Raw genomic sequence first — 24,756 nt, 5'->3', positions numbered from 1 at the left:
CTTCTTTTCGCCATCCTTCTTTAGAGATCATGCATGATGTGATCAAGAAAGTAAAGAAGAAGGGGGAGTGGAAGGTAAGTAGAGCAGGGCGATTAGTGGCCTTCAAGGGGAGTTCCTTTGGGGGCAGAGCTGGGGGAAAGGTGTAGAAGCAGGGAGTAAAGACCTTTATTGTGTCCAGAGAATTAAAAAAAAAAAAATCTGCTTATGCCTCTCATTTTATATGATCCTGGTTATGCAATCTCTTGGTCATAAAGCTTATCTGAAATATGACGTGGTGGGGCAGTTTAGCAGTGGAACTCTTTTCTTCAAACAAAACCTTACCTGGAACCCACATATATAAACGGAAGAAGGGGAACTCTGCCTACAGTGGGAGCGCAAGGTGAGGTCTTCCGGCCCCTCTGGCAGCCCTAGAGCCTCTGCACGGAGCCCACACAGTGATGTGAAAAGCCTTCTTCCGGTCTTTCCCTATATCAATAATTACGTATTTATTCATGCCCTTCTGAGAGCAGTGCTCAGTGTGTCACGTGTAATGTACATGAAACACGTACCGTTTATGCATTGATTATGGCCTCCGTTTCTGGGGGGGATGACGGAAGGGGTGGGTCAACGCGCTGTCCCGCAGTCAGGAAGCCGGTGTTTGAAGAATCACTTGGTTGCGTGGGGCTGGGCCTTACGATGGCCGGGAAAGCATGCAGTTTCACTTGAACTTCCCTGGTGGTGTTGAAGAGAGCATTCCAACCATGCTTGCTGCCATGTGTTCCTGCAGTCAAGGCCCCACACGGTGTCAAGTCTGCGGCCGGGAACAGCAGAGGCGATCGGCCCAGCAGGAGTCTGAAGTCTCACGCTGGCCTGTGAGCCTGTTGTAACCAGCACGTCCTCCTCACCACCAGAGCGGAGGCCATCTGATGGGAACTCTTTATGCCTGTCTTTGTGGACCTAAGAATTTTAAAGTGTTCTTGAGGAAGCTGCCTCATAACATGAAAAGTGGCCCTTGTACTGTACAGAACGCTGTCCAGGCCACACCGTGTCTGGCCTCTGTGACCTCGGTTTGTACCATTCAAGAAGGAGAGGAGGGCTACCCTCGTTTTAGCTCCATGCCTCTCTCCACCGTGGGCTGAATGGAGCTAGGAAGGGGCAGCTGAAGAATTGCAGGCGTGAAGCTTTTAGACCCATGGCACGTTCTTGTCCTTCCGTCTGGACAGAAGTATGGTTTACCCCCATATGATGCACGTGCTGGGGAAGGTGTGTCCTGATGACATTGGAACAGTCCTCGCCTTCCAGCCATACCTATGGCATGAGTGCTCAGTCTCCCTTTAAGGAAAGGTTAATGCCCAGGAAAAGTCCTCTCCAACACAGTTTTCTCTGGGTGTGGGTGCCGTAGATTATATGTGTGGGTGTGTCACTCTCTTTATTATGAAAAATTAAAAGTTTAATTTTTTTAAGCTTATAAAATTAAGTCAAGTCAGTGAGAGCAAACTTAACTCCCAAGTTAAGTTCGCGTGTGGGAGAAAAAAAGCCAGCGTGCATTTCAGCAAACTTTTGGCCCATAGGAAACACCGAAGCTCAATGTCTGCATGTCTGGGCTCTCGCTGAGAACTGGCGCGGTGGGCTGATGAGAGGGTGGGGAAGGTGCCATTCTGCCCCTTAAGCTGGTCTCTCTGCTTCCAGGTGCTGGTGGTGGATCAGCTGAGCATGAGGATGCTCTCCTCCTGCTGTAAGATGACGGACATCATGACCGAGGGGATAACAAGTGAGCGCACCATTCTCTCTGCCCTTCTGCGGTGCTCAGGCCTTCCCTCTGTGCCCTGCTGCCCTCCTCCCTATTCGCGCTTCTCTCACTTGACTTTAGATTCTTCCAACAACCTGGGTGATAAGACTGTAAATTCCCCAGAGAGATCCAGGCTTCTTGTTCATCAGCAAGTCCCTAATCCACTGCTAGATGCTCATTAAATATCTGTGAAAGGATGCCAAAAGGAAGATTAAATCAAGGAAAAAGGCAGGCCATCCAATAGGAAAAAAATGAGCAAAAGATCTGGCACATAACAAAAGAAGAAATCCAAAGTGGCCAGTAAATACATGAAAAATTGCTCACCCAAGGAAATACAATTAAAATCAGAGTGAGGCTGGAATACTTAAGCTCTGATAATGCCAAGTGACAGGAGAATGTAGGAAAATGGAAGCCCCATGTGATGGAGTGTCAGTTGGCACAGCTACTTTGAAAAGCACTTGGAAGTGTCTCATAGAGTTGAAGGTGCATACTGTCCTATGAGCTCACAAGTCTGTGGTTCGATGTGTGTCCTAGACAGCCCCAGGCATGTGTGCCCAGGGCGCGTGTGCAGGAATGCTCACAGCACTGTCTATAGGAGCCCCAAATTGGAAACAACAAAAAAAAAAAACAAAAAACAAGCAAACAGTCCATCAGGAGCAGAATGTAAACTAAATTGTGGTAGAGTCATACAGTGGAATACTATATATCAATGACAATGAATGACCTCTGACTACTCACACTAACATGAATGAATCTGATAAACATATTGGTGAGCAAAATAAGCAAGATATGAAACAAGTACTTGCAGTATGCTTTAACTTACATAAAGCTCAAATCCGAACAAACAGCCATACTGTCTCGAAGTGTAGACACAGCGGCAAATGATAAGAAGTGGTTACCATTCATCAGGTTGGCGGCTCTCTTTGGAGGGAAGGTAGGAAGTTGACAAAGGAGGGGAACGGGGCACTTCTGCAGTCCCGCTGGGTTCTGCTTCCTAACCGGGGTGGTGCTTTCATAGGCATTTGCTTTATAATTATTTGTGTGTTTATCTTTTATTCGATCTTTACAATGTGTGTTATAATTTCGCAATAAGTAGATTTTAAAAAATTGCCCGCTGAAGGTCCCTAGCCAATGTCACACCTGAGAATAGATCTCAGACCTGGCTCTTGTCCCAGACTCTTACTCACATTTGTCTGTGGCTCTCATCTTACTCAGTGGCCCCTTTTAAGAGGGATCTTGCATTTCAGCCTTTGGAACAGCATTGATTGAAAACCAGTCTCTTTAGAAGTATTATTTTAGACACGGAAGTTAACCTTTGTTTTTCCTCTGAAAAAATGTTGGGTGGGATGCAGCCCCCAACTGGTTCCCCCAGAGACAACTTCATACGATGTGTGGCTCACAGACTGTGGCTGGTCTTCATCAGAATCACAACTGTACCAGTTACTGGAGGGAAAACATGGAGGGTGGAGGTTTTCATTAAGCTAAGTGATTTAATTTAGATGTTTGTCCTTTATTCCAAGATTATGTCTTTCCCATTATTCAAGATTAAACATGTTTTTATGAAATTATGTTAATAACATGTTGTGGATGTGCTACTGATTAAATTCTAGGTGAAAAGTATATATATATATATATATATATATTTTGGGGATATAATCACAACCCAATTCCCTAATTTTTAAAAGCACATTTCCAAATTTAGTTTATCAAATGACAGTGCCTAATTTTTGGTGTGACTTTCTGTTACTCAGCTATCCAAAGCCAGGCTTATCCCTTTAATAACTATGAAGTTATTTTCTTCATTAATTTTTAAAAACAATATTTTTCTCTATCTAAGCAGAAAATGTACAAAGTCAGGTGGGGAAAGCCAAAAGGAGCCGAGAGCTTCTAAGGAAGGAGCAGTGGTGGCCTCCCCTGCCCCCTCCGCCCCAGGCCAGTCACCCCCGAAACAGCTCTCGGCTCGCTCCTCTGGTTATCATCTGGATTTTTCTAAACCAATGTTTATAATCTAATCTCTTGATTCACCGATGTTAGAACTTGTCTATTGACTTCCTGTGGTAGATGAGGGTTCAGCTCTCCCCTGTCACACACAGATGCTTCCCTACCCCAGAAGTGGCTTTTGAAAAATGTCCTTATGTGGCAGAATTTAAAAGTTAGTCACCCAGTGTTGAATCCCAAAACATTTTGGAGGGAAGTGTTATGGGCTTATGAAATTCAAAAATGTACAACCAATGGCAAAATAGATGGTTGAAAGATTTGGGTATTAATTTGAACATTATTTGGGGGAGAGAAGTCTTTATAAACTTTAGAAAGGATACTTCTAAAGTGATGCTTTTATTTCCCTCAGTCCCCTGCATAGGAAGAATGGCACCGTAGTATGTACTGCCCTTTCTACACCAGAGAACAGTACAGCGCAGGTAACTCTCCTGAGCTCTGTCAGGTGACTAGTAAGGTGACGACTGTTCCAAAGCTCTTCTTTCCAGGCGATGTAGTTGATATAACCATAAAAGAACAGGTAAATCAAAAGCTCCTGGTTTGCTTAACAAACTATAATGTTTAATCTTGAACTGTTGAGAGGGGCAGTACTATATAGAGAAGGTATGTGTGGACTGTCCTCCTTTGATACATAGAAGAAAATGATAAAACTATCCAAAGATTGATTAATAAACCCCACATGGAAATTCTAAAGGAACTGGGATTATTTGGGACAGATGAGGAAAAAACTGAAGGAAGAGGCAAAAGACTGTTCTTGGCAGAATGAGGCAGCATTTTCCATTTTCCATTAGAGCAGATCAAGGAATTTACTTAAACTGAAACAGGAAGTGGGAAATACCTAGTGTGAGAAGGTTTCACGTTTTCTAGAATCTTGAGTGGTGTGGGACAGTGGGATGTGGTAACTCTGTGGAAGGGACAGGGACCCCGCCCCCTGCCCCGCCCCCAGTTTTTATCTGTGCCAGTCTGAAGATGGCCTGTATCTGCTGCTTCCAGTTTTGTGATGACCAGTTGTGTTTTCTTATTCATGGTGGGCCGCTGTTTTGTTGTCTAGTTGTGGAAGACATCAACAAGTGCAGGGAGCCACTGCCCAGCCTGGAGGCTGTGTATCTCATCACTCCATCTGAGAAGGTAAATCAGTCCCCCAGGGGAGCATGGATAAGGGCAGGGCGCACGCGCTGGCTGGGCGCACGCGCTGGCTGGGTGCACGCACTAGCTGGGTGCACGCACTAGCTTGGCGGCCGCGTGGCACAGAGCCTCTGCAGTTTCCAGGTTAAGCGTGCCTTTAACACGCTGCTCTGTTTCTGCGTGCGGTCCACAGACAGGGAGGGAGGGAACAGTGAGGAGCGAAGGGAGTGTCAAGCTTTCTGAAACAGCCACTGTCCAGAAAGCCAGTGGCCAACATTCTAGGCCCCTTCCCCATGGTACTTCCTGTCTGGGTAGGAGACCCACTTCATCAAGGTAGGGATCTACCTTCCAGACTCAGGTACTGGATGCTTTCAGGTTGAATTAGTCCGTACCCAGTTTGTGTTCAGATTTACCTGTCTTCCCATTGTGGGGGTTTGGCTGAAATCCACATCTGTGCAGGGTCCCCCCCTGCTTTGGGTTCATAGCTGTCGGAGGTCTGTTTCTCAGTGCCTGTAAGCTCCCTCCTGCTCTCATGCTTTCTCTTCGCTTTTAAAAACTGGCTTATGTATGAGTTTCTGAAGATGCAACTAAATTGCCAGAACTTCATCAGTATGAACCTCCTGGAAGGTTTCTGAGCAGTTTCCTCTTTTGTGGGTCCCTTCTTAGGAACCCATGTTGTGGTGGCTCCAAACAGCCGACAGTGTCATCCTGGAATGACCTAGGAGGGAAGGCTTTTGTTCGTCTGTACTCTCAATCCTAATTTCAAGTCCCCAGGACTCAATTATCGCCAAACATGAGTTAGAATTACACATTAAAAATGCCTTGCCATTTTGTGCAAGCAGCTCGAAAGCCCTCCTGGATTTAATTCGGTCCAGATATGGGCTCCATTTACTTCTAGAATTGGATTCAGCTCCCTCTTTTTTCCCTCTCCACAGTCTGTCCGCTCTCTCATCAATGACTTTAAGGACCCACCAACGGCCAAGTACCGGGCCGCCCATGTCTTCTTCACCGACTGTAAGTACCGCCACCAGGCGCTTCCCGGTCCCCCAGGGTGGTCTTCCTGCATGCAGGGCGGAACCACGACCAAGTCAGGGCAACAGGGAAGAAAGGGGTTGTTGCTGTGATTGTCCCGATCTTTTACTTTCTTTTCAGAAGAAAAACCTCATAAGAGACAAAAATAAGCACACGCAAACACAAACCTACTAGGTTGTGCAGTCCTTCCTGATGAAAAATAGCGCCTCTCCTTAGGATTAGGGGGTTCAGGGATGAGCAGGATTTCCCAAGGCCAGCCTCGATGGCTCACCATGTGGACTTCCAGCCTTCACTGTAAACTCTAGTGCACTTCCGTCTGTCCCTGTATCAGCTAGAACTGCATCATTGTCCTGGCATCTGTTGTGTTGTTTTGTGGAGGTCATGTATGTGTGGAGCCCGGGGCACTAACATTTTGGTCAGTCTTTGTTAATGGCAGAGAGAAATGAGTAGGGCCGGATGGCTGTGAAGTGCCCAGTAGTAACAGTTTCCCTAGTGTTCTCTCGAGAAGCCCTCAAAACTCGCCACTGAGGAAGTGGCGAAGGGTTCTGGCGGGGAATAATTTTATACTTTTTGAATGTGGGTGACAAAGAGAGCAGGTAAACGGCATTAGTAATAATAACGGAGCAATGACACATTTCTGGGACCCTGCACCCATGTTTGGCCCAGGAGAGCCATGTGAAGTCATGGTTCCCCACCAAGAGGGTCTCCTGAGCAGCCGAGTTTCTTGGGGTCCAGGAGAAATGCCTGCCTCACATGGCTCGATGAGTCAATTTTTCTGTCTTTATTTTTCGTAAGCATGTCAGATGTATGTATGGTGTTTGTGTATATTACAGGTTTTTTCCTCCTCCCTTCTCCAGCTCTTCTGGGTTTTTTATCACCTCTCCTCGACATAAGAAAAGTTTTTATTAGCTCTCAATATCTCAATCCTTATTCCCCGTTGTTTCTCTGTCCTGTGTTGAGGGTCTTGGAGCTGTTTTTATATTCCTTTTACAGCCTAGAGGTAGTGGATATTTTAGAATGGGATGAACTTTTCATTTGCCTTTTTAACGTCGAAATAACTAAAGAATCCACCGGACACACGCGACTGTTGAAATGAGTGAGCAAAGGGACAGGAAGACCCAGTATCTTTTGTCATTCTTGCAGCTTGTCCAGATGCCCTGTTTAACGAGCTGGTAAAATCTCGAGCAGCCAAAGTCATCAAAACTCTGACGGAAATCAATATCGCCTTTCTCCCGTACGAATCCCAGGTGAGGCAGCGCCAAGGAGAGCGGGAAACGCTGCATCCTCTTTCTTCCCCCAGGACCTCTGAGAGGGCGGGGCAGGAAGCTGTCGCACGTCAGACCGAATGAGGTGGTGTGAGTGGATGTGTGGGTAATGGAAAGGGGCCATGTGCCTAGGGGTCTGCCCTCTCCCTCTTCCTGCCCCCAGTTTCTGACTTTTCTGAAGCCATTGTGCCTTTCTTTGTGCACATTTCTCCTTGCTCACGGTGTTCACTCCAACTGGCTGACTCCTGAATAACCAATCCAAAAAGAGTGCAGAGGGAGAGATGGGAAGAAATCAGACAACACCCATCTGCTGTGAAGGAGACTGTTTTTATGTAGAGAGAACCTCAGCCTGTCATGTGCTGAGAGGACAGATGGTCGCCTTCGTCATTAGCCGTTAACACCTCCAGTGCCAGGTGCAGCGGCAGCAAACTGCGCCCCCTTGGAAAAACCCGGAGTTGTTAAACCAGTGAGAGAGAAGCTGGCTGTGAGAGAGTGTACAAAATTTTTATCTTCGTATTGTAAGATTTGTTAAAATGTCTTCTCCTAGCAAAGAAATAAAATAACAGGACTTGTAGGCATTTTGTAGAGATAAACAAATGATTGTGGCACATGGAGTTTTATAGATCAGCCTCAAGACACCAATGAGGCACCTATTCTTAGCGAAGGAGGGATGGAAAAAATAGAGTGTGAACATTCAAGGGCTGTCTCTCCCCCGGCTCGCTTGGCACGATGCCTGTTCGCAGTCTGAGCGCAGGAGATACTTCTTCCCTGTGTGAGCCCTGTCACCACCCGCGCTGAACAAAATCCAAATTTATCATGTCCAAACATACCATATTTTATGGGTTTTTGAAAATAATAAATTTAAAAAAAACAACCCTCGAGTTTTCTAGATGATCAGGGTGGTGTACGTAAATGAGCTTCTAAGAGAATACTGAGAGGCAAAGTAGTTTAAGAGAAAACTTTAAACGTCTGGAACTCTCCAAAGAGGAAAAAAAAGGAAAGTAGTTAGAACATACTGCTGAGGATATGAAGTTGTTACATAAAAAAGCTCCATTGTTTGCACACAGTCGTAGCCCAATTTCTAGCGTATCCCTTACCTAGTTAAACCTGCAGTGGCCTGTGAGGCCTGACACTGGCCGCCTCCTCGTCCGTCAGACTCGTCGGCCTCAGGGCCTTGGCACCAGCCGTTCCTTCCATGTGGAAGCGCCTCCCCTCTCCCTCTGGTGAGAAACTCCTCACCTCCCTCAATCCCTTGTTCAAACGTCACTCTCTCAATGAGGCTCTGTCCACCCTGTCCAGCTCTTCGGGCATTCTTTCCTGCTTTGTCATTTTCTCATACATTTACCAATTTCTCATATACCTTAAAACTTACTTTTCGTTATACTCATTGTTTCTTTATCATCCGCCTTCCCTTCACACACGCCACGAGGACGGGCGTGTTTTGGTCACTAATAGTTCCCGGTGTTCAGCGCAGCGCCCGGCCCGGCACACAGCCTGCACGCATCTGAGGAGTGAACGGACACATGTTCTGTGGACTCACTACCAGGGTTGGAGGAAATTCCGACAGCCCGCCATTCTGGATGCAGACACTGTACGCGTGGGTACTTTTCCCTCCTCTCAGGTGTACTCCCTGGACTCTGCCGACTCTTTCCAGAGCTTCTACAGTCCGCACAAGGCTCAGATGAAGAACCCCATCCTGGAGCGCCTGGCAGAGCAGATCGCGACTCTGTGCGCCACCCTGAAGGAGTACCCCGCCGTGCGGTACCGGGGGTAAGGCAGCGCGCCGCCGGGGGCTGTCCCGGCGCCTCCTCGCGCCTTAGGGTTCCCTTGGCAGTTGTCTCAGGAGGCTCAGGGTTTGAACGTCAGGCGTTTACAGCTGTTCTTCCATAACACACACAGAAAAGAGCATGAAAGATACGGGTGTTCAGTCATGAGTAACTAAAATATGAACCCCTGTGTAACAATATGAACCCAGGCTTCCTATAGTTTTTTATCGTTTTCTGACCTTTAAAAACAAACATCATCTCTGCAGAAGGTGTTTCAGAGTAAGGTAAAATAAAAGGAGAATGTTTTTCTAAAGGACAGATTCCTCAGATTTTATAAATGCATTCACTTATCACTACCTGCCGTGTGCGAAGTGCTGGGAGACCTAACCTGAGGACGCAGCCCCCGGCCTGCGCAGGCAGGGAAGCTACCCGCAGGTGTGTCGCAGGCCCGCGAGGTGGGGCCTTCGGACAGACAGGCCGGGGGCCTAGGCACTCACAGGAGGGAGTGGGTCCTTCAGGCTCAGAGGATCAAGAACAGCTTTGTACTAGAGGTGACATTGGAACTAGGTCTTGAACGACAGGTTTGGATGAGGAGAGGGGCCTTTTCTGTGGACAGTTGGCTGTTGCCGTTGGTATAAGCCAAAGTGTGGAGCTGCGAAAGCCAAGGACATGTTTGAGGAGGATGGCGGGTCTCACACATTGTATGCGTAGGGCAGCTGGGCGAGACGGGGCCGTTTCTGGACGCGTCCTGTGCCAGCTTGGGATTGTGTCCTCCAGTGGCTGTCACTGGGAAGCCTGAGGGTGGATTGAAGGGGCAGTGAGTGAAGTGCTGTGGGAGCGTGAAGATGAGAATGTGAGCTGCAGTCCGGCGAGGAGACAGTGCGGGTGGGGGGCGCCCCGAGGGGAGCCGAGGGCCTGCCCTGCGAGCGCGGGGTCGGTGTGCCAGCCGCACTGTGGCCTCGTGGTCGGCCCCAGCCCCTGGCCTCGCTCTGCTGTCGGTGCTCACTGACACGAGCCTGGGGAGAGTCCAGCAAGGGGGCCGAGGCCGTACCTCCCGACAGAGAAGTGGGAGACGGGAGCTCGCTGGAGGGAGGGATGGGGCCCGGCACAGGGCGCCTCAGGCCTGAGCCGGCCAGGTGGCAGGCGGCAGCCGCACACTGTGTACGGATGGGTGGGGCCCCAGGAAACGCCGTCAGGCTTAGCGGAGGGGTAAGGTCCAGAGGTTCTCACGTACACTTCTCTGGCTCTGCCTGCACAAAGTGTCACTTGGTGTCAAAACAAGACCCAAGGGAACTGGAATTGAGGGAAGTGAGAATCAGGTGGGGCAGGCTCACATGACCTGATTGTGGGCAAAGGATGGACGGTCAGGACCCTCTGCTGATGTGTAGTCGTTAATCTGAGGCTGCTTGAAAAAATGACCTCTGTTTTCACTTCCATAGTTAAAAGAAAAAGGAAGTAGAAAATCACATGTTTACATTCCAGGCACTGAGCTCAGTATTTTATTTTGTGTGTCCTTTTTAATTATACATATACTGTGTGAATATACTCTTGTTGTACAAGAACCGTGCAGGCGAAGCTCACAGGGTCCTTGACCTCGCCCCTCACTGTCACGCCTTTCTCCCCCAAGGGCATTCACCCTGTGTCACTCCTCCTTTGTCAGGGAATACAAGGACAATGCCTTGCTGGCTCAGTTAATCCAGGACAAGCTCGATGCCTACAAAGCTGACGACCCAACCATGGGGGAGGTAAGTCTGGACATGGACCGTATGATTCTTCCACCAAGTGGCCCCATGTGGGTGGCAGTCCTGGGGACAGCCCCGTGGCTCACAGAGTGGGTGTGAGTGCTTCTATCCCCGCGCGTAGGCCTCTGGTGAGACGCTCAAGCCTCGGGCAGGCTGGTTGAGGTTCTGTCGGTGTTGCCAGGGTGGCCAGCCTGTGTCTGTCCTTGGGGACCTCCCCGGGTGTAGCACTGAAAGCCCTGCATCCTGGGAGCCCTCAGCAGTGCAGCGTCAGCCCCAGAAAGGGGCCTCTGCACAATCGCCAGGCCTGGTTCGCTAGTTTGTACACATGTGTGCGTGTGTGTGTCAGCTCTGTTTAATTGTGTCACATGTATGGGTTCATGTAACCCCTGCTGCAGCCCAGGCACAGAGCTTCTCATCATCTTGGTTTTAAAACCAAAGTCCCACATTCTGGGAACCTACTTGGTCCCAGGCAGACCAGATCAGGGGGGCCACCCATTTGTCACTGAGCCCAGGTGGTTCTGTTCTTTGTGAGCTCACTTCGGGCCCCCGCTGCAGTTTTAGGTGTGCCCCAAGGACCCTCGTGATGAAACACACATGCTGGATTCTCTCTCACACGGTGCTGGCTAATATTCTTGTCAAGCAGTAAACGGACTATAGTCAGTGCTATTTTACTGGGTTTCACTTCCGAGCCACTTCCTGCTGCCCCTTTTACCGGAGGGGCTGCTCCACTTGCAGAAAGCAGTCCTGGATGGAGAGGCTGGTGAAAGTTCCCTGTGTCCTTCCTTCTAGGGCCCAGACAAGGCTCGCTCCCAGCTCCTGATCCTGGACCGCGGGTTTGACCCCAGCTCCCCCGTGCTTCACGAACTGACTTTTCAGGCCATGAGTTATGACCTGCTGCCTATTGAGAATGATGTGTACAAGTAAGTGACGCGCCCCGGAGGGACTGCAGCTTTCCAAATGAACCAGAGACACCTCTGGTTTGTCATTAGGGCGTCATTAATCCTGGGAAAAGTGGGTGCATTGATAGTCTTGCCAATAAGCCTGCAAGCTCTTCTGTAAAGCTCCCAAAATCCACATGGCATTTCTATCCAGGAACGCGGGCCCCTTTTGGGCGAGAACAAGGACTTCAGTTCGCAGCTCACTTCACCTCCGCCGATAGCCTGCTTGGATGTGTCACTATGTTGATTTGGGCATGTGTGCATGTTTTATTCAGAGGTGAATCTTCTCACTTATAGATCACCAAATATCATGACAAAATATACCAACAGAAGTTTGTCACTGAAGTTTATTTGCAGAGAAGCTGTTTTCTTTATTATAAACATTTTTCTTGGTAGCAATCATTACAAACTCAGTTTCTAAAAACGTTTTTTTATCTTTATGCAGACTGCGTTGTTTTCATGTCATTTATTTTACAACATTGATCATAAAGATAGCGGCTTCAAAACGAAGGTTCTAAAAATATGAGGGAATCTCTGCTCTTCTCCCTCTGGCACTTGTAATTCTTGCCTTGATGTAGATGTTCATGATTTCACAGGCAGCCATAGGCTGCGGGCCTGTTGCGGGTAGCTGCTGAAAGGTCATTAGGCATCACACATTGGAGGTTGGTACCCAGTCCTTTCTGAGAGAGGTACAAAACAGGATCTTTGTCCCTTATGAGTAACTCTGAACCCACACCCTGAACCACGTGGCTCAGGTGGCGCTCACATCGGCTGACCCTGAGGAATCTAAAACAGAATGTCAGGTCAGTCGACCTTGGTTAGAGCTTTGGGCTCCCTTGCCCAGAGAATCATAGCCATTGCCGCCCGTACCGCAGGCGTCAGGCGGTCGTGGGGCTTGTGAACTCACTCATGGGGACGTCTGCCAGCTGAGGGCTGTGAGCCCTTGTTTGTTACAAACCAGAGGGGACTTGGGTGAATTTTGTGGGGCCTCCCCCTCCAGGTATGAGACGAGCGGCATCGGAGAGGCGCGGGTGAAGGAAGTGCTCCTGGACGAGGACGACGACCTCTGGGTGGCGCTGCGCCACAAGCACATCGCGGAAGTGTCGCAGTAAGGACCTCTTTCCTCTGCCCTCCTCCAGGCAGGACACTTGTCCCCAGGCGCATGGCGGTACATGAGCTCCGGGCAGCTGGGGTGGAGCTAGCTCCTTGGGGCAGGCAATCACCGCCCCCGCACACCGCCGGCACGCTCCCCTGCGATAATAAATCCCTTCTGGTCCCTGAGCTGGGGTTCCAGCAACCTCAGGAAGTTAGAAGGTCTATTCTGTGTGAGGCGGGCCTTAGGGTTTTTGGGAAGCATTTGTAGGTCTCTCAGCAAAATGCTTTATAAACACTGAACACGTAAAGTGAGTTTGTTCTACTGAAAGATCCAGACACAACCGGAGCAGGCCTCTGTTCTGTAGCTGATACAATCTTTCCCTCCTGTCTGGTACCTGATTCCTGAGCAAGACCTGATGTCTGTGTGCCCTGAACCTGCTTTGCTTTGAAAATGCTTCAAAATATTTCCAATATGTAAACATTGTTATAAGACCTTTAAACAATTCTGTTTTTACAAAAAGACACATTCTGCTACATGGAGTTGGCATATCCTGAGGAAATTTACAAGGAACAGTGAGAAAAAATAATAGTCTTAGAGAGCTCTACTGTTTAGAAGTGGTCTCCACACTTCGGGGTCACTCAACTTTAGGAAGATGTTGATTCATTAGTATTTAAATTTATCTGTGAAGTAAATATACACCTTATCGTACTAATGTGTATATTTTGCAACATATACAAAAACATAAATTTGAAAAGGATGAAGTAAAACAAACATAAAATAGTTGTCCTCATATTTTCTTCTCTCTTCTTGAATTATCGCATACACCCCACCCTGGAGTGCCCTGGTCTAGAATACTAGTGAGAAAAACACTTTGGAAAACTTCTTAGGAAATTACTTTAAATGCATACCTTCCTGGCAGGAAAAGTCACCACGTTGTCCTACAGGAAGAATCTTGTGTTGTTCCTCTAGCATCATCCATACAGACGCGCTCAGTGTTGCTTTGAAACTTAGCTGCCTCCCTCTGTCTTCCAGGGAAGTCACCCGTTCTCTGAAAGACTTTTCTTCCAGCAAGAGAATGAATACGGGAGAGAAGGTAAACGCACACTAACGCTGCAGTGCCCTCTGAGCTGACCCCTGCATTCTCTCTAGGAGCAGGGAGGATGCCTCCTTGGCATCAGACCAGCAAGCGGGGAGGCCATAGTCCTCCCTTTATCCGCCATCATTTTGTCTCAATTTTTCCATTCAAAATTGAGATCCAGAGCCTGTCTTTCGATATTTATAGAGAGCTTCTTTTTGTTACTCTTAGGATTCATATTTGCTGTTTTGGATCATGATTCATTTTAAGCCAGAAGAACTGCAACACCTTTTTTAGCTTGTGGAGGAATTAGAATTCATGACCTGACTTTCCTGGGCTGCTCCTTATCCTGGCTGTTGATTAGAGGTGGCTGCCCATCTCAGTCAAGGAAGATGCAGCCCTGGTTGTGTCACTCCCTTGCTGAAAACCATTCGGGGGCCTCCTGTTCCCAGTAGAATCGAGCCCCACCTCCCATGCATCTTACAGCACCTGCGTCATCAGGCTCCGGAGACTCTCTCGTCTCACCTCTGTCTCCCTCCTTTGTGTTCCTGCCGCCTTGCTCCCGCCATGCCCGAGTTCCTTACCTGAGCCTTGCCTTGTGAAGACTCGGTCCTTTGTTTAGGTGTCATTTTTGCGGGGGGGAGGATCCTTCCCTGCCGCTCCCTAGACTGATGAACTGCCTCTGCTCTGGGCACCCCCCTCTGATGCCCCCGTGAGCACCAGCCCACTCAGTAGGATGGTGGTTCCTCTGCTACATGTGAGCTCCTTCAAGGCAGAAATTGAAACTTTTTTTTTCTGTCCTTGTATCTCCAGCACCTAAAAGTGTCTGGCATGTAGTAATAACTCAGTAAACTTTTGTTGGATAAATGAGCAGGATTAGGTGGGTCCCACAGTTAGAAGGTAGTAGACCCCTCTCGCCTGTCAGGGTGCAGGTCCCAGCCTGTTTTCGCCTTCTCCCTGCGGCCCACCTGTCTGCGCAGCGGCAGCCTTTCTGCTGGGGTGAAGTGTGAACTTCATGCTAACAGTGTCTGAGCTGAGGATACAGAAAAGCAGCAAGCACTCATCCTTTTCTGGCAAGAACTAGGCTCTCAGTAACCTCCTGGTTACAATAAGTAACGCATTATTGCTGGACTTCAGGGTTCAGTTCTCCACCGATGAGACAGTCGTAGTATGTGGCTGGATAATTTTTTTGAGCCAGAGGCCTGGCAACCTAACACACATGACCTGGTGTTTAACGATTCATTTTGAGAGTTCTGGAACGTTCTTGGGGAACCCAGTGGTGGCTGCTGACCCATCCTGCCTGCGCCCACCAGGCTTGCACATCCTCTTCGATCAGCGCTGTGGGCGTGAGCCCATATGCTTTCCTTTCCCTCACAGACCACCATGCGGGACCTGTCCCAGATGCTGAAGAAAATGCCCCAGTACCAGAAAGAGCTCAGCAAGGTACGGCAGTCCGAAACGGTCGACTGGAGTCGTGCGTGTAAACAGCTTCAAAAAGACATCTCGGAGTCCCACTTCCCTAACCGAGTCATTGACATCCACGGATTTTCAGTCCCCTTTGATTTTTAATAGGCAAAAATGGAAAGCTGGGATAGACAGCTTATTCTCTATGACTTTCCTTTTTCCTCTTCATCCTTGTCTCTTTATCCTTCCCGTTCCTCCTCTCATGGGCCTCGCCATGGGGCTGCTTGAGCATCGTCACAACATGGCAGCTCGCTTCCCCAGACTGAGTGACGGGAGGTGGGGGGTGGGGAGAGAACGAAGGAAGTCACAGTGCCCTTTATGTCCTGCTCTGGGATGTCACACATAACTTCCTCCCTACTGTTGGTTAAAAAGCGAGTCCCTAAATCCAGCCCACACTCAAGGAAGAGGAACTAAGCTCCTCCTCCTGGAGGGAAGAATATCAAAGAATTTGTGGACACATTGCGAAGCCATCCTACGCCCTCCCCCCACGAAGGATTCCCCCTTGCTCTGGCCTCCTTTGGAATGTGGCTCGTGCCCCTCTCCCAACACACACATCCCCATGCCCTGTGGTGCTTGTGTGCCGGCCTGCGCAAGTCTCCTCTCCTTCGGGAAGCCGGAGACGGCTTGGCGCCAGCCCAGTGTTTATGCCTCGCAGGCGCTTGGTAGATGTTGCACGGATCCGCAAGTAATTCCTTGATCACAAACTACTTCTTCCTAGTACTCGACCCACCTGCACCTGGCCGAGGACTGCATGAAGCATTACCAAGGCACTGTGGATAAGCTCTGCCGAGTGGAGCAGGTAGGGCCACTTCCTTCTCTTCCTGCCGTGCCCGCTTACCCCACCCAAGTTTAACCTCTGACTTGACCATCCTGCAGAATCATAGAAATGGGAGTAGAGATGGGCCAACCTACTAGACAGTGTGCCTCACCTCGAGCCAGTGCCGCCCCCCCCACCCCCCCCAGTGGCAGGGACTGGGCTGGTCTGGACTGCCGTGCCGTTGGACGTGCATGCCTGGCTTCCCAGGGGCCTGAGCCCTGCGTGGACAGGGCTGGCCGCGTCTGACGTTTTGCCCGTATCTCCTCCTGCCATGACCACCCCAGCTCTGGGGCCCCAGGGGCTCAAAGAGAACCTTGCGGTAGCAGGTGGGCAATTTGCCCACAGACTCGCTGGTCACAATTAGGACTGCAAGTGGGGAGTATGGATGTGAGTTCTGTCTCTGTCACGGATTTGTTTGACGTGCCCATTTCTGTCTTTTTATTCCTCGTCTGCAAAGGGAAGTAGCAAGGCCGCCGCGACTTCCAGGAATGTCGTATGGACTCGCTCCGTTCTTCGAGCATGATAGTGTTGCTCAGCTAGGGTCGGCTTCTACGGGAAAAGAGGGCATTAAATGACCTCCTTTCATAGGAGAAAACAGCTCAGTAGTTCTCACTGTGAGACTGAGGTTTAAATCTTGGGGTTCGATGAGTGATGGGCCCAGCCTAGGTTTATGAGACCCGTTTCAATTAACTGCTGCTCTTCTAATGGAAGCAGCCCTGTTAAAACCCGTTGGTTTCCCAGGTGACCTTGGAAACACAGGGTAGCCTCTCCAAAACAAGGTCGCTGGACGCGAGAGAGTTTAGCTCTAGACCAGTGAAAATGCCGTTGGGCTTAATCCTCGGAAGTTAAATCTTTTCAGAAGTACTTGATAGTATTTGTTGAACTCATTACACTTAATTTGACTTTTCAAGAGTATCCGGATCAGGCCCTTCTGAACAAACATCAGTGAGGCTGGCGGTGGACTGAGAGATGAAAGGGCCTGGGGGAGGGGCCATAAAGTCGAGATCATGATTGTTATGAACTTTTGGGATCTCGAGAGAAAAAAGGAATCTTCAGGCAACCTCTGTAAGAGCCGCAGAGGAAGTTGCAGCTGCTGGTCTCTGAGAATAAGACCAAACAGTTCTCGATGGGCCGAGACTGCTACACTGCTTTCTCTGGCCTGTTGGACTGTGCTTACTTCACTCTCCTCCACCTTCAGTCCCTTCGTCCACCCTTCTCTCCTCCTCCATCTCCCTGGGTTGGATTTGCAGGTTTGGGAGCCTGTTCTTTTTCCATCCTCACCCTAGAAATGTTTGGAAGACTAAAAACAGACCCTAAAAACCTGAGTCATTAAACCTCAAAAAATACGTCCCTCAGTGCCAGGGGAAGCAGGTGGGAAGAGCCAAGCCCGGCAGAGCCGCTCCCAGTGCCAAAGCCCCCCTTGGGGGAAGGGCCTCCCTCGAAGCCCAGTCCCGCAGCAGGGCTTCGCGTCTCTCTCAGGACCTGCTGGCATCGAAGCTCTCCCTGGGGAGCTGGCACCGGCACACGGGCCCTCAACTAAAGGGAACAGCCTACCTTCAGACAAGACGGCAAATCATTGTAGTTGCGGTGTTTGGAAAGTGAAACCTGGAGCTTTTTTCTCACTGGTGCTCTCAGAAGCCGTGCAGGTTACCCCGGTGTTGGCGGCTGGCGGTGTGAGAGTAGGATCACCCGGTGAGGCCTTCCCCGTCCCAGCCGCAAACCCCCGGCATCCTGGGACCAGCAGTTTTCTAAAACCTCGCTTGTCCTGACTGTCACTAGAAACGGGGCCGACACTGTGTGTTTTCTGCAGGACCTGGCCATGGGCACGGACGCTGAAGGCGAGAAGATCAAGGACCCCATGAGAGCCATTGTCCCCATTCTTCTGGATGCAAATGTCAGCACTTACGACAAAATCCGCATCATCCTTCTCTATATCTTTCTGAAGAATGGTAGGAATGGTGGGACGCAGAAGGGGGCGGCGGGGAGAGACAAAACAAGGCGGAAAAGTAGCTGGAAAGACATGAAAAGGGTACTTAACCAGAAGATCTGAGGGGCTCTTTACATCTGGGGAAATGTAACGTAGGCAGATCTGTTTCCACTGGAGGCCGTGCCCCCCGTGATTCTAGGGTTGACAGTGCTGTGGACGTGTAGCTGAGGACAGGGCGGGGGCAGCTTCCTGGCCCCTTTATTAGCGCGTGTCTGCCAGATGCTTTTAACTCCCATCACACGTGTAATTTCTGCTTTTAAGTAACTGAGTTTTACCCCATCATGGTTATCCGTAAGCGTCCACTGCAGAAAGATGGGCACAGAGGCTCTGTCCACGCTGAGGTGGGCGTGGGCCCAGGGTGGCAGGGATGGCCGAGAAGCAGGAGACAGAGGGAAACAGAGACCGTGGGGGTAGTTGCTGATGGTCACAGCCCGGAGGAAGTGGGATAGGAGTCCTGGTCTCGTCCTCACAAGTCTGACGGTGAAGTCGATGCAGTGAACAGATTCATTTCCACTTCGGAGGTCGAGGGGGGCGCTCTCCCCGCCCCCGTGATCGGCTCTGCCTCTGGGGGTGGGTGCGGTGACCGGAGGTTTTGTTCTCTCAGGCATCACTGAGGAAAACCTGAACAAACTGATCCAGCACGCGCAGATCCCCCCGGAGGACAGTGAGATCATCACCAACATGGCGCACCTGGGTGTGCCCATCGTCACGGATGTAAGAGGCCAGCCTGGCGAGTAGCGGGGGGGGCGCGGGGCGGGAGGGAAGCTGGTGGGCAGCTTGTGATACATGCAGTCAACGGTGAGAAAGGGAAGACAGGTAAAAACAGAGAACTAAAGGTAGAGACGTCAGTAAAACCGGGGGTCAGCACCAGGGCCCAGGCATGCATGGCCGGGAGTCCACAGTCACTAAGGCTGAGCTGCGTCAGGGAACCAGCTCACGAAAGGAGTCCCTCCAGCTTCTTCCAGTTCATCTGCCTCTGCCATTGGACAGCCAGGCGCAGCTGCTTCTGTGAGAATCAACACTGAGCGCCAGGCGGTTTTGCCACTTTGAGTCTTGTGCACTGGTGGTGATTCGGGACCGAGTCAGGGCAGGTTGTCTGGGAGGCTGACCACACAGTGAGCCCTGGAAGAGGCTGGGCTCCAGGGTGAGGAAGAGGCCTAAGACCCCGTCGGAGCACTTGGCTGGGGGCCTTGCTGGTAGGGACCGCGGGGTGCTCCCCTCTGCTGGCAGCCCAGCCCCCCTGTGCCGGTAAAGCTCGAGCCGCAGGTGCCCTCCTCTGGGAATCTGAATGCCCAATCTGGTCCTGGAGCCACCCAACCCGAGACCTACAACTGGCCGTTTTAGATCGTTGTTCCCCAGAGGAACCAAAATGAGAATGGAGATGGTTTCTCAGTGCGCCCTGTGCTGTTGAAGCAAAATCCGAGAATAAGTCGCACCCAAAGTAGTATTTTCTCCTGTACTTAATTGGTAGCAAAATAGTTTTTAACTACCCGGATTTTTTGTTAAATGGCAGTCTTATATTTGACCCACATTTGTCATTTTTCGTGGCTTTAAAGAACCAACTTTGCTCCAGGTTTCTGAAAGAGGCGTAAGGTCAGCTTTTCCTGGGAAGCCATGCCCCACTCATTAGTCAGCGCATGCCACCTCTCTGAAGGGAGTCCTTGGGGGAGAATTTCCAGGGGCTGGCAAGGCCACCCACGTGGCCCCTGACCCAGGCTGATCTCGTGTGTGTTTGCCTCAGTCCACGTTGCGTCGCAGGAGCAAGCCAGAGCGGAAGGAGCGCATCAGTGAGCAGACCTATCAGCTCTCACGCTGGACCCCGATCATTAAAGACATCATGGAGGTCAGTGGTGCTGGGGTGGGCGGGGTGGGAGGGGACAGCCAGGCCCAGGGCTCGTCACTCAGAGAGAAGCCCAGATACTTCCAGCTTCACCAGCTATCAGGTCGCAGTGACACCCAGAGGACTTGGGTCCAGGTCTCCGGAGCTCTTTCAGGCCTCATAGCACATCTTGTCTGGAGAGCTTGTGAAAAGCAGTCCCAGAGATCCCAGGTGCATATGGTCTAGTGGCCCAGGGGTATCCTACCTTTTGGCATCTCTGGGCCACACTGGAAGAAGAGTTGTCTTGGGCCGCACATTAAGTACGTTGCGGCACATAATCACAAAAAAATCCCATAGTGTTTTAAATAAATTTACGATTTTGTGTTGGAATGCATTCAGAGCCATCCTGGGCTGCATGTGGCCCGTGGGCCACAGGTAGGACACCCTGGTCCCCTGTCTGAGACCTCTCGATGGTACCATGCCTAAAGGAGCCACTCATACCACAGCCTGCAAAGGTCCAGCGAGTGATGAGTTCCACGCTGAGGCGTGGCTGTGCCATGCGGACACCTGCAGGTGCAGAAGGACCTCTGGGATGCGACCCCAGCCTGCCCCCTCTTCCCCGCCCCTCCCTCAGCCATCCATGCCAACCAGAGACCCTGCCGCGCGTGACTCTGCCTCTGTTCTTCTGTTCAAGTCGCCCCTTGTCTGGGATGTTTGCGCTCGCCTCTCCACTGCCCGAACCCCGCCTGCCCTCAGCGTCCCATCGGGTCTCACCATCCCATGCGCCACCACACCCGTCTGACACCGGCCCCACAGAGGCCTCCCCTGGATTCCTGTAGCGTGTGTTAGGGGGCTCTGTATGTGTATATATGTCACTTGGTGTTTGGGGTCATATTTTTATACTTTGGTCCTGTGCCCGCAACTGACATGTCCTCTGGCTGCATGCTTTGTGCGTAGTTGTAGTTTCCTATTTGTACAGTAGCCTATCCCTCCTGTCTCTCTCTAGATCAAGGAAACCCTGCATTGAATCCTACCTTCTAGATCTTTGGGGTGTGACTGGAGATAATCTGTTCGACCCCTACACTTGACAGATGGACGGGGCTGAGTCCCGAGAATGAAGGGACTTGCCCAGGATCCCTTTGTTAACTTGTAGCAGACCAGGTGTTCACACTGAATTGTATGTTAAAATGAATACATTGCACATGCATACTGTGAGTCAACTTCCTGTTTTTAAAACTCACAAAACGATGATTGAACATGAAACATTGAGAACTCTTCTTCGCTTGGTGCACTAGATATAGCCAACCCCCGTCTCATTCCCTCCGTTTTTCTCTTCTCCCTCCTTCTGCCCCTCCTCCCCAGTCCCCCCAAAAGACCTGTGTAGGCTTTGCATGGTAGCCATTAGGAGGAGTGTCGATTTCTAGGCAGCAGGAGGTGGGTAGCTGGAATCCACCCACCCAATATTTAGCCCCTTGAAAACTGAGGATGGAAGGCGTTCTCTTGCATGAGCAACTGTCCACGCCTGGTTTCTACAAGACTGATGCTAAGTATCAAGAATTTATTGGACAGAATACAGCATAATCTCACATAGAATATAAAGAGGGAGAAAAAAGAATTAATTAGAAAGGAAGCAAGAAAAATCAATGTAGTTTTTTTTTTTAACTTAAAGAGCAAACCCACAGGCGTATCGCGCGCCCTTTCCTCACCGAGCGCCGCCCTCAGCACTGGCGCCGGCAGCGGGCAGAGGCTCTGGCTGCTGCAAACCTGGCCACGGTTTTCGCTCAGTGACTTGTTCTTCAAATCGTCCTCCCTGGGTTCCCACCACCCCTTCTCCAGCAGGTGGCAAACCTAACGTCAGTCTCTTTGCTCCCCAGGACACTATTGAGGACAAGCTCGATACCAAGCACTACCCGTATATCTCTACCCGCTCCTCTGCCTCCTTCAGCACCACTGCTGTCAGGTAGGCGAGAGCCCCTGAGCAGGCGAGGGCGCAGGAAGTGGGGCCAGCTCTGGTGGGATGCCACCTACGTAGCGGTCCTGGTGGGATGCAGCACGACCCGTGAGAGCCCTTCGCTGTGCTCATCACAGCCGGGTGCAGGCCGAGCCTTACCACGCCTGCGACGGTCCTTCCCCCGGCCTCTCTTCCCCTGTGACTCGTTCCTCACTCCTCCCTTCCATCGGTCGCTCCCCTGGGGCCACGCCGGTCTCCCTGGTCTTGCGTGAACATGCCAGGCTTACTTCTGCCTCAGGACCTTTGCACTTGCTTTCCCCATGGCCCGAAATGACCGGTCCCCGACACATCGGCATGGCTTGCCTCTCATCTCCTTTAGGTCTTGAGTCAAGCATCACCCTTTGTGATCTTCCCTGACCGCCCCGTTTAGAGTCTCAGCACCTCCGTGTGCCCAGCAGCATCACTCGTACTTAGCTCAAAAGCTGAGGTGACCTGAATGTCCATCCACTGATGGACGGTAAACAAACTGTGGCAAGTGCGTACAGCAGAATAGTATTTGCCCAAAAAAAGGATTGGAGTACAATGATCCATGTTACAGCATGGATGAACCTTGAAATAGTCAGCTAAGAGAAAGAAGAAATCGTAAACAACCACATATTGTATGAGTCCATTTATGTGAAATGTCCAGAATGGGCAAATCTGTAAAGGTGGAGTAGGTTAATGCTTGCCAGGGACTGGGGATGGGAGTGGGGTGGAGGAATGAGGAGACCGTTGATGGGTATGGGGTTCTTTTTGGGGTGATTCAAATGGTCTAAACTCTGGCTGTGTAGCTCAGCTGGTTAGAGCATTGTCCTGATATGCCAAGGTTGCGGGTTCGATCTCCAGTTACAGCACCTACAAGAATCAACCGATGAATGTATAAATGAGTGGAACAACAAAATCAATCTCTCTCTCTCTCCATATACATATGAAAAAAAAATGGTCTAACATTGCCTATGGGTATCATTCAGTTCTGCGGCTTTACTAAATCACTATCATTGTACACTTTAATGAGTGAATTGTATGATATGGGATCTATCACTCAATAAAGGTGTTACAGAAAGTAAAAAAATTGCAACCTCCCCACAGCACTTCCATCTCTCTCCCTGCTTTATTTTTCTCCATGGACGCCACTGCCACTTATTGTACTATAGGCATCTACCGTGTTTGTGGCCAGCCGCCCCTGCTGGCATGTCAGCCCCTGGGGACAGCGATCTGTGTCTGTTTATTCCCAGTGTCTAGAGCAGAGCCCACACTAACAGGTGCTCGATGCGCTCTGTCTTCACTTGTGACTAAGGAGTTAATTTTAGTTACTAATTAAGAAGGGGATGGCTACATCATCGGCACAGAGCCACCTTTCTCAGGTTCCATTCTCGATGGCACTTTAGGTGCCTGGGGTTTACCAGGCTTCTGCCACGTGCTGGTGCCGCCCAGACATTTCTCAGCTTCAGGATGAGAGTGGCCAGCAGTCTTTCCCTGGGTTCTCCACTAGGTGTTCTTGGTCACCCACGGCGCCTGCAAGACCCCTTTTTACAAAGCTCTTCCTCTCATTCTCCTCCTTCCTGGGGTCATCGGGAGCCCTTCCCTGCTGTGCTCTCGGATGACATCGCCATGTGCCCATCCCTGGGACTCCGCAGCACCTACGGAAGCATCTTACCTGCTGACTCTCTTCTTGCCTCCCTTGCTGTGTGGCCCAGGTTCCAACCTTGCTGTGTTGACTCACGGGCAGCCTGGTGGCTTCCCTGAGATGGCAGGGTGCTCAGAGCCGGAGCAGTGCTCTGTTTTTCTGGCCACGAGAGCTTCACTTGGCTCCTGAGGACAGTCAGAACTGAACACACCAGAGAGCCACCGGCTCCAGGAGGGCACCCGGGCGCTTTAAGATGCACACCTTCGCCTCTTTGCCCGCCCATCTTCCCTCTTGGCCCTCTTCCTTCTGTCTTCACTCCCAGGCCTTCCCCTGCGGGGTGGAGGCCTGTGTGGCCTGCATAGCATTGTGGACCCTGCCCCACAGCAGTGCAGGCCCAATGTCTACTGCGACATTGGAGTCGCAAAATCCCAAGTGGTGCGTCCCAAGCAGGCTGGCTGGCAGTGGCAGAATATCAAACAATTGTTCTGGCAGAGAGAGTGACTGTGAAATTCTCTGTGTTGGCCCACACAGGCCCCCAGTGCCTTTGAGATATGGAAAGTGACTTTAATGCTGTCGTAAGACTGGAAGAAGGGCAAAGATTTCCCTGTCGAGAGGAGCCTTGCTCTCCTCGTTTTGTTTTCATTTTTGCTTTGTGTTTTCCATGTTATTAACCTGGACAAGGTGAAGACCTGTTGAGGAAGCCCAGTGGAAGAGGGGTCACCTCTGGGGAAATGTCCCACCACTGAAATACGTATCTTTCAGGAGACAGCTCAGTGTCACCTCCTCTGGGAAACCTTCACCAGTGGCTCCTGGACAGCGCTAGACAGCCCTGCCCTGTGTTTGTCACTGAGCACAACCAGACCAGCTTCCTTCTCCCCGCCCCTGCCCCACTCGCTCTGGTTAAACTATGAGCCCTGGTGGGCAAGTGCTGTGTCTGCCTCGGCTGGCTTCCCGGTGCCGGGGCGGCCCTGGCCCACCCCATCCCGGTGCACGCGTGTGCGCTGCAGCCAGGCCTTAGACTCCGTCTTCCCTGCTCACTGCCAGCAGGTCTCCCAGACAAGCCTAGAAACATGCACCACCGGGGGTAGACTCGTGGGCGAACATCGTGCCGGGTGGAGCTGTTGAACTTAATGTGTCAAACTGTGAAGCCGACCTGAACCCGTCTGCTGCCTGCATGTCTCTAAGAGGGTAACTAGGTCACGGCCCCGGGGCGCATGGTGGTTCTCCAGGCAGCCAGGGTGCTGATATTC

General features: G+C 50.7%; 1 protein-coding gene across 2 annotated transcripts in view; it reads left to right on the top strand.

Annotated features, from left to right (window-relative positions):
• The window catches only part of STXBP1 (syntaxin binding protein 1), a 62,132-nt gene that overhangs the window by 28,341 nt on the left and 9,035 nt on the right, over positions 1-24,756 (top strand). For both annotated transcript variants that reach the window (XM_054584346.1, XM_054584345.1), the window contains exons 2-17: positions 25-74; positions 1,669-1,750; positions 4,815-4,891; positions 5,824-5,902; positions 7,064-7,167; positions 8,807-8,955; positions 10,612-10,696; positions 11,483-11,613; positions 12,632-12,739; positions 13,760-13,820; positions 15,180-15,245; positions 15,985-16,065; positions 17,894-18,032; positions 18,675-18,784; positions 19,812-19,913; positions 21,764-21,849. In XM_054584346.1, the coding sequence (XP_054440321.1) occupies positions 25-74; positions 1,669-1,750; positions 4,815-4,891; positions 5,824-5,902; positions 7,064-7,167; positions 8,807-8,955; positions 10,612-10,696; positions 11,483-11,613; positions 12,632-12,739; positions 13,760-13,820; positions 15,180-15,245; positions 15,985-16,065; positions 17,894-18,032; positions 18,675-18,784; positions 19,812-19,913; positions 21,764-21,849 (1,510 nt within the window). The remainder of the gene's footprint in view (positions 1-24; positions 75-1,668; positions 1,751-4,814; positions 4,892-5,823; positions 5,903-7,063; positions 7,168-8,806; positions 8,956-10,611; positions 10,697-11,482; positions 11,614-12,631; positions 12,740-13,759; positions 13,821-15,179; positions 15,246-15,984; positions 16,066-17,893; positions 18,033-18,674; positions 18,785-19,811; positions 19,914-21,763; positions 21,850-24,756) is intronic.

This window comes from Pteronotus mesoamericanus, unplaced genomic scaffold (assembly GCF_021234165.1).
Source record: "Pteronotus mesoamericanus isolate MK-2021 breed Mesoamerican mustached bat unplaced genomic scaffold, CSHL_Meso_final contig_78, whole genome shotgun sequence".
NCBI lineage: Eukaryota > Metazoa > Chordata > Mammalia > Chiroptera > Mormoopidae > Pteronotus > Pteronotus mesoamericanus.
This window is presented reverse-complemented; position numbering and strand designations above follow the sequence as displayed.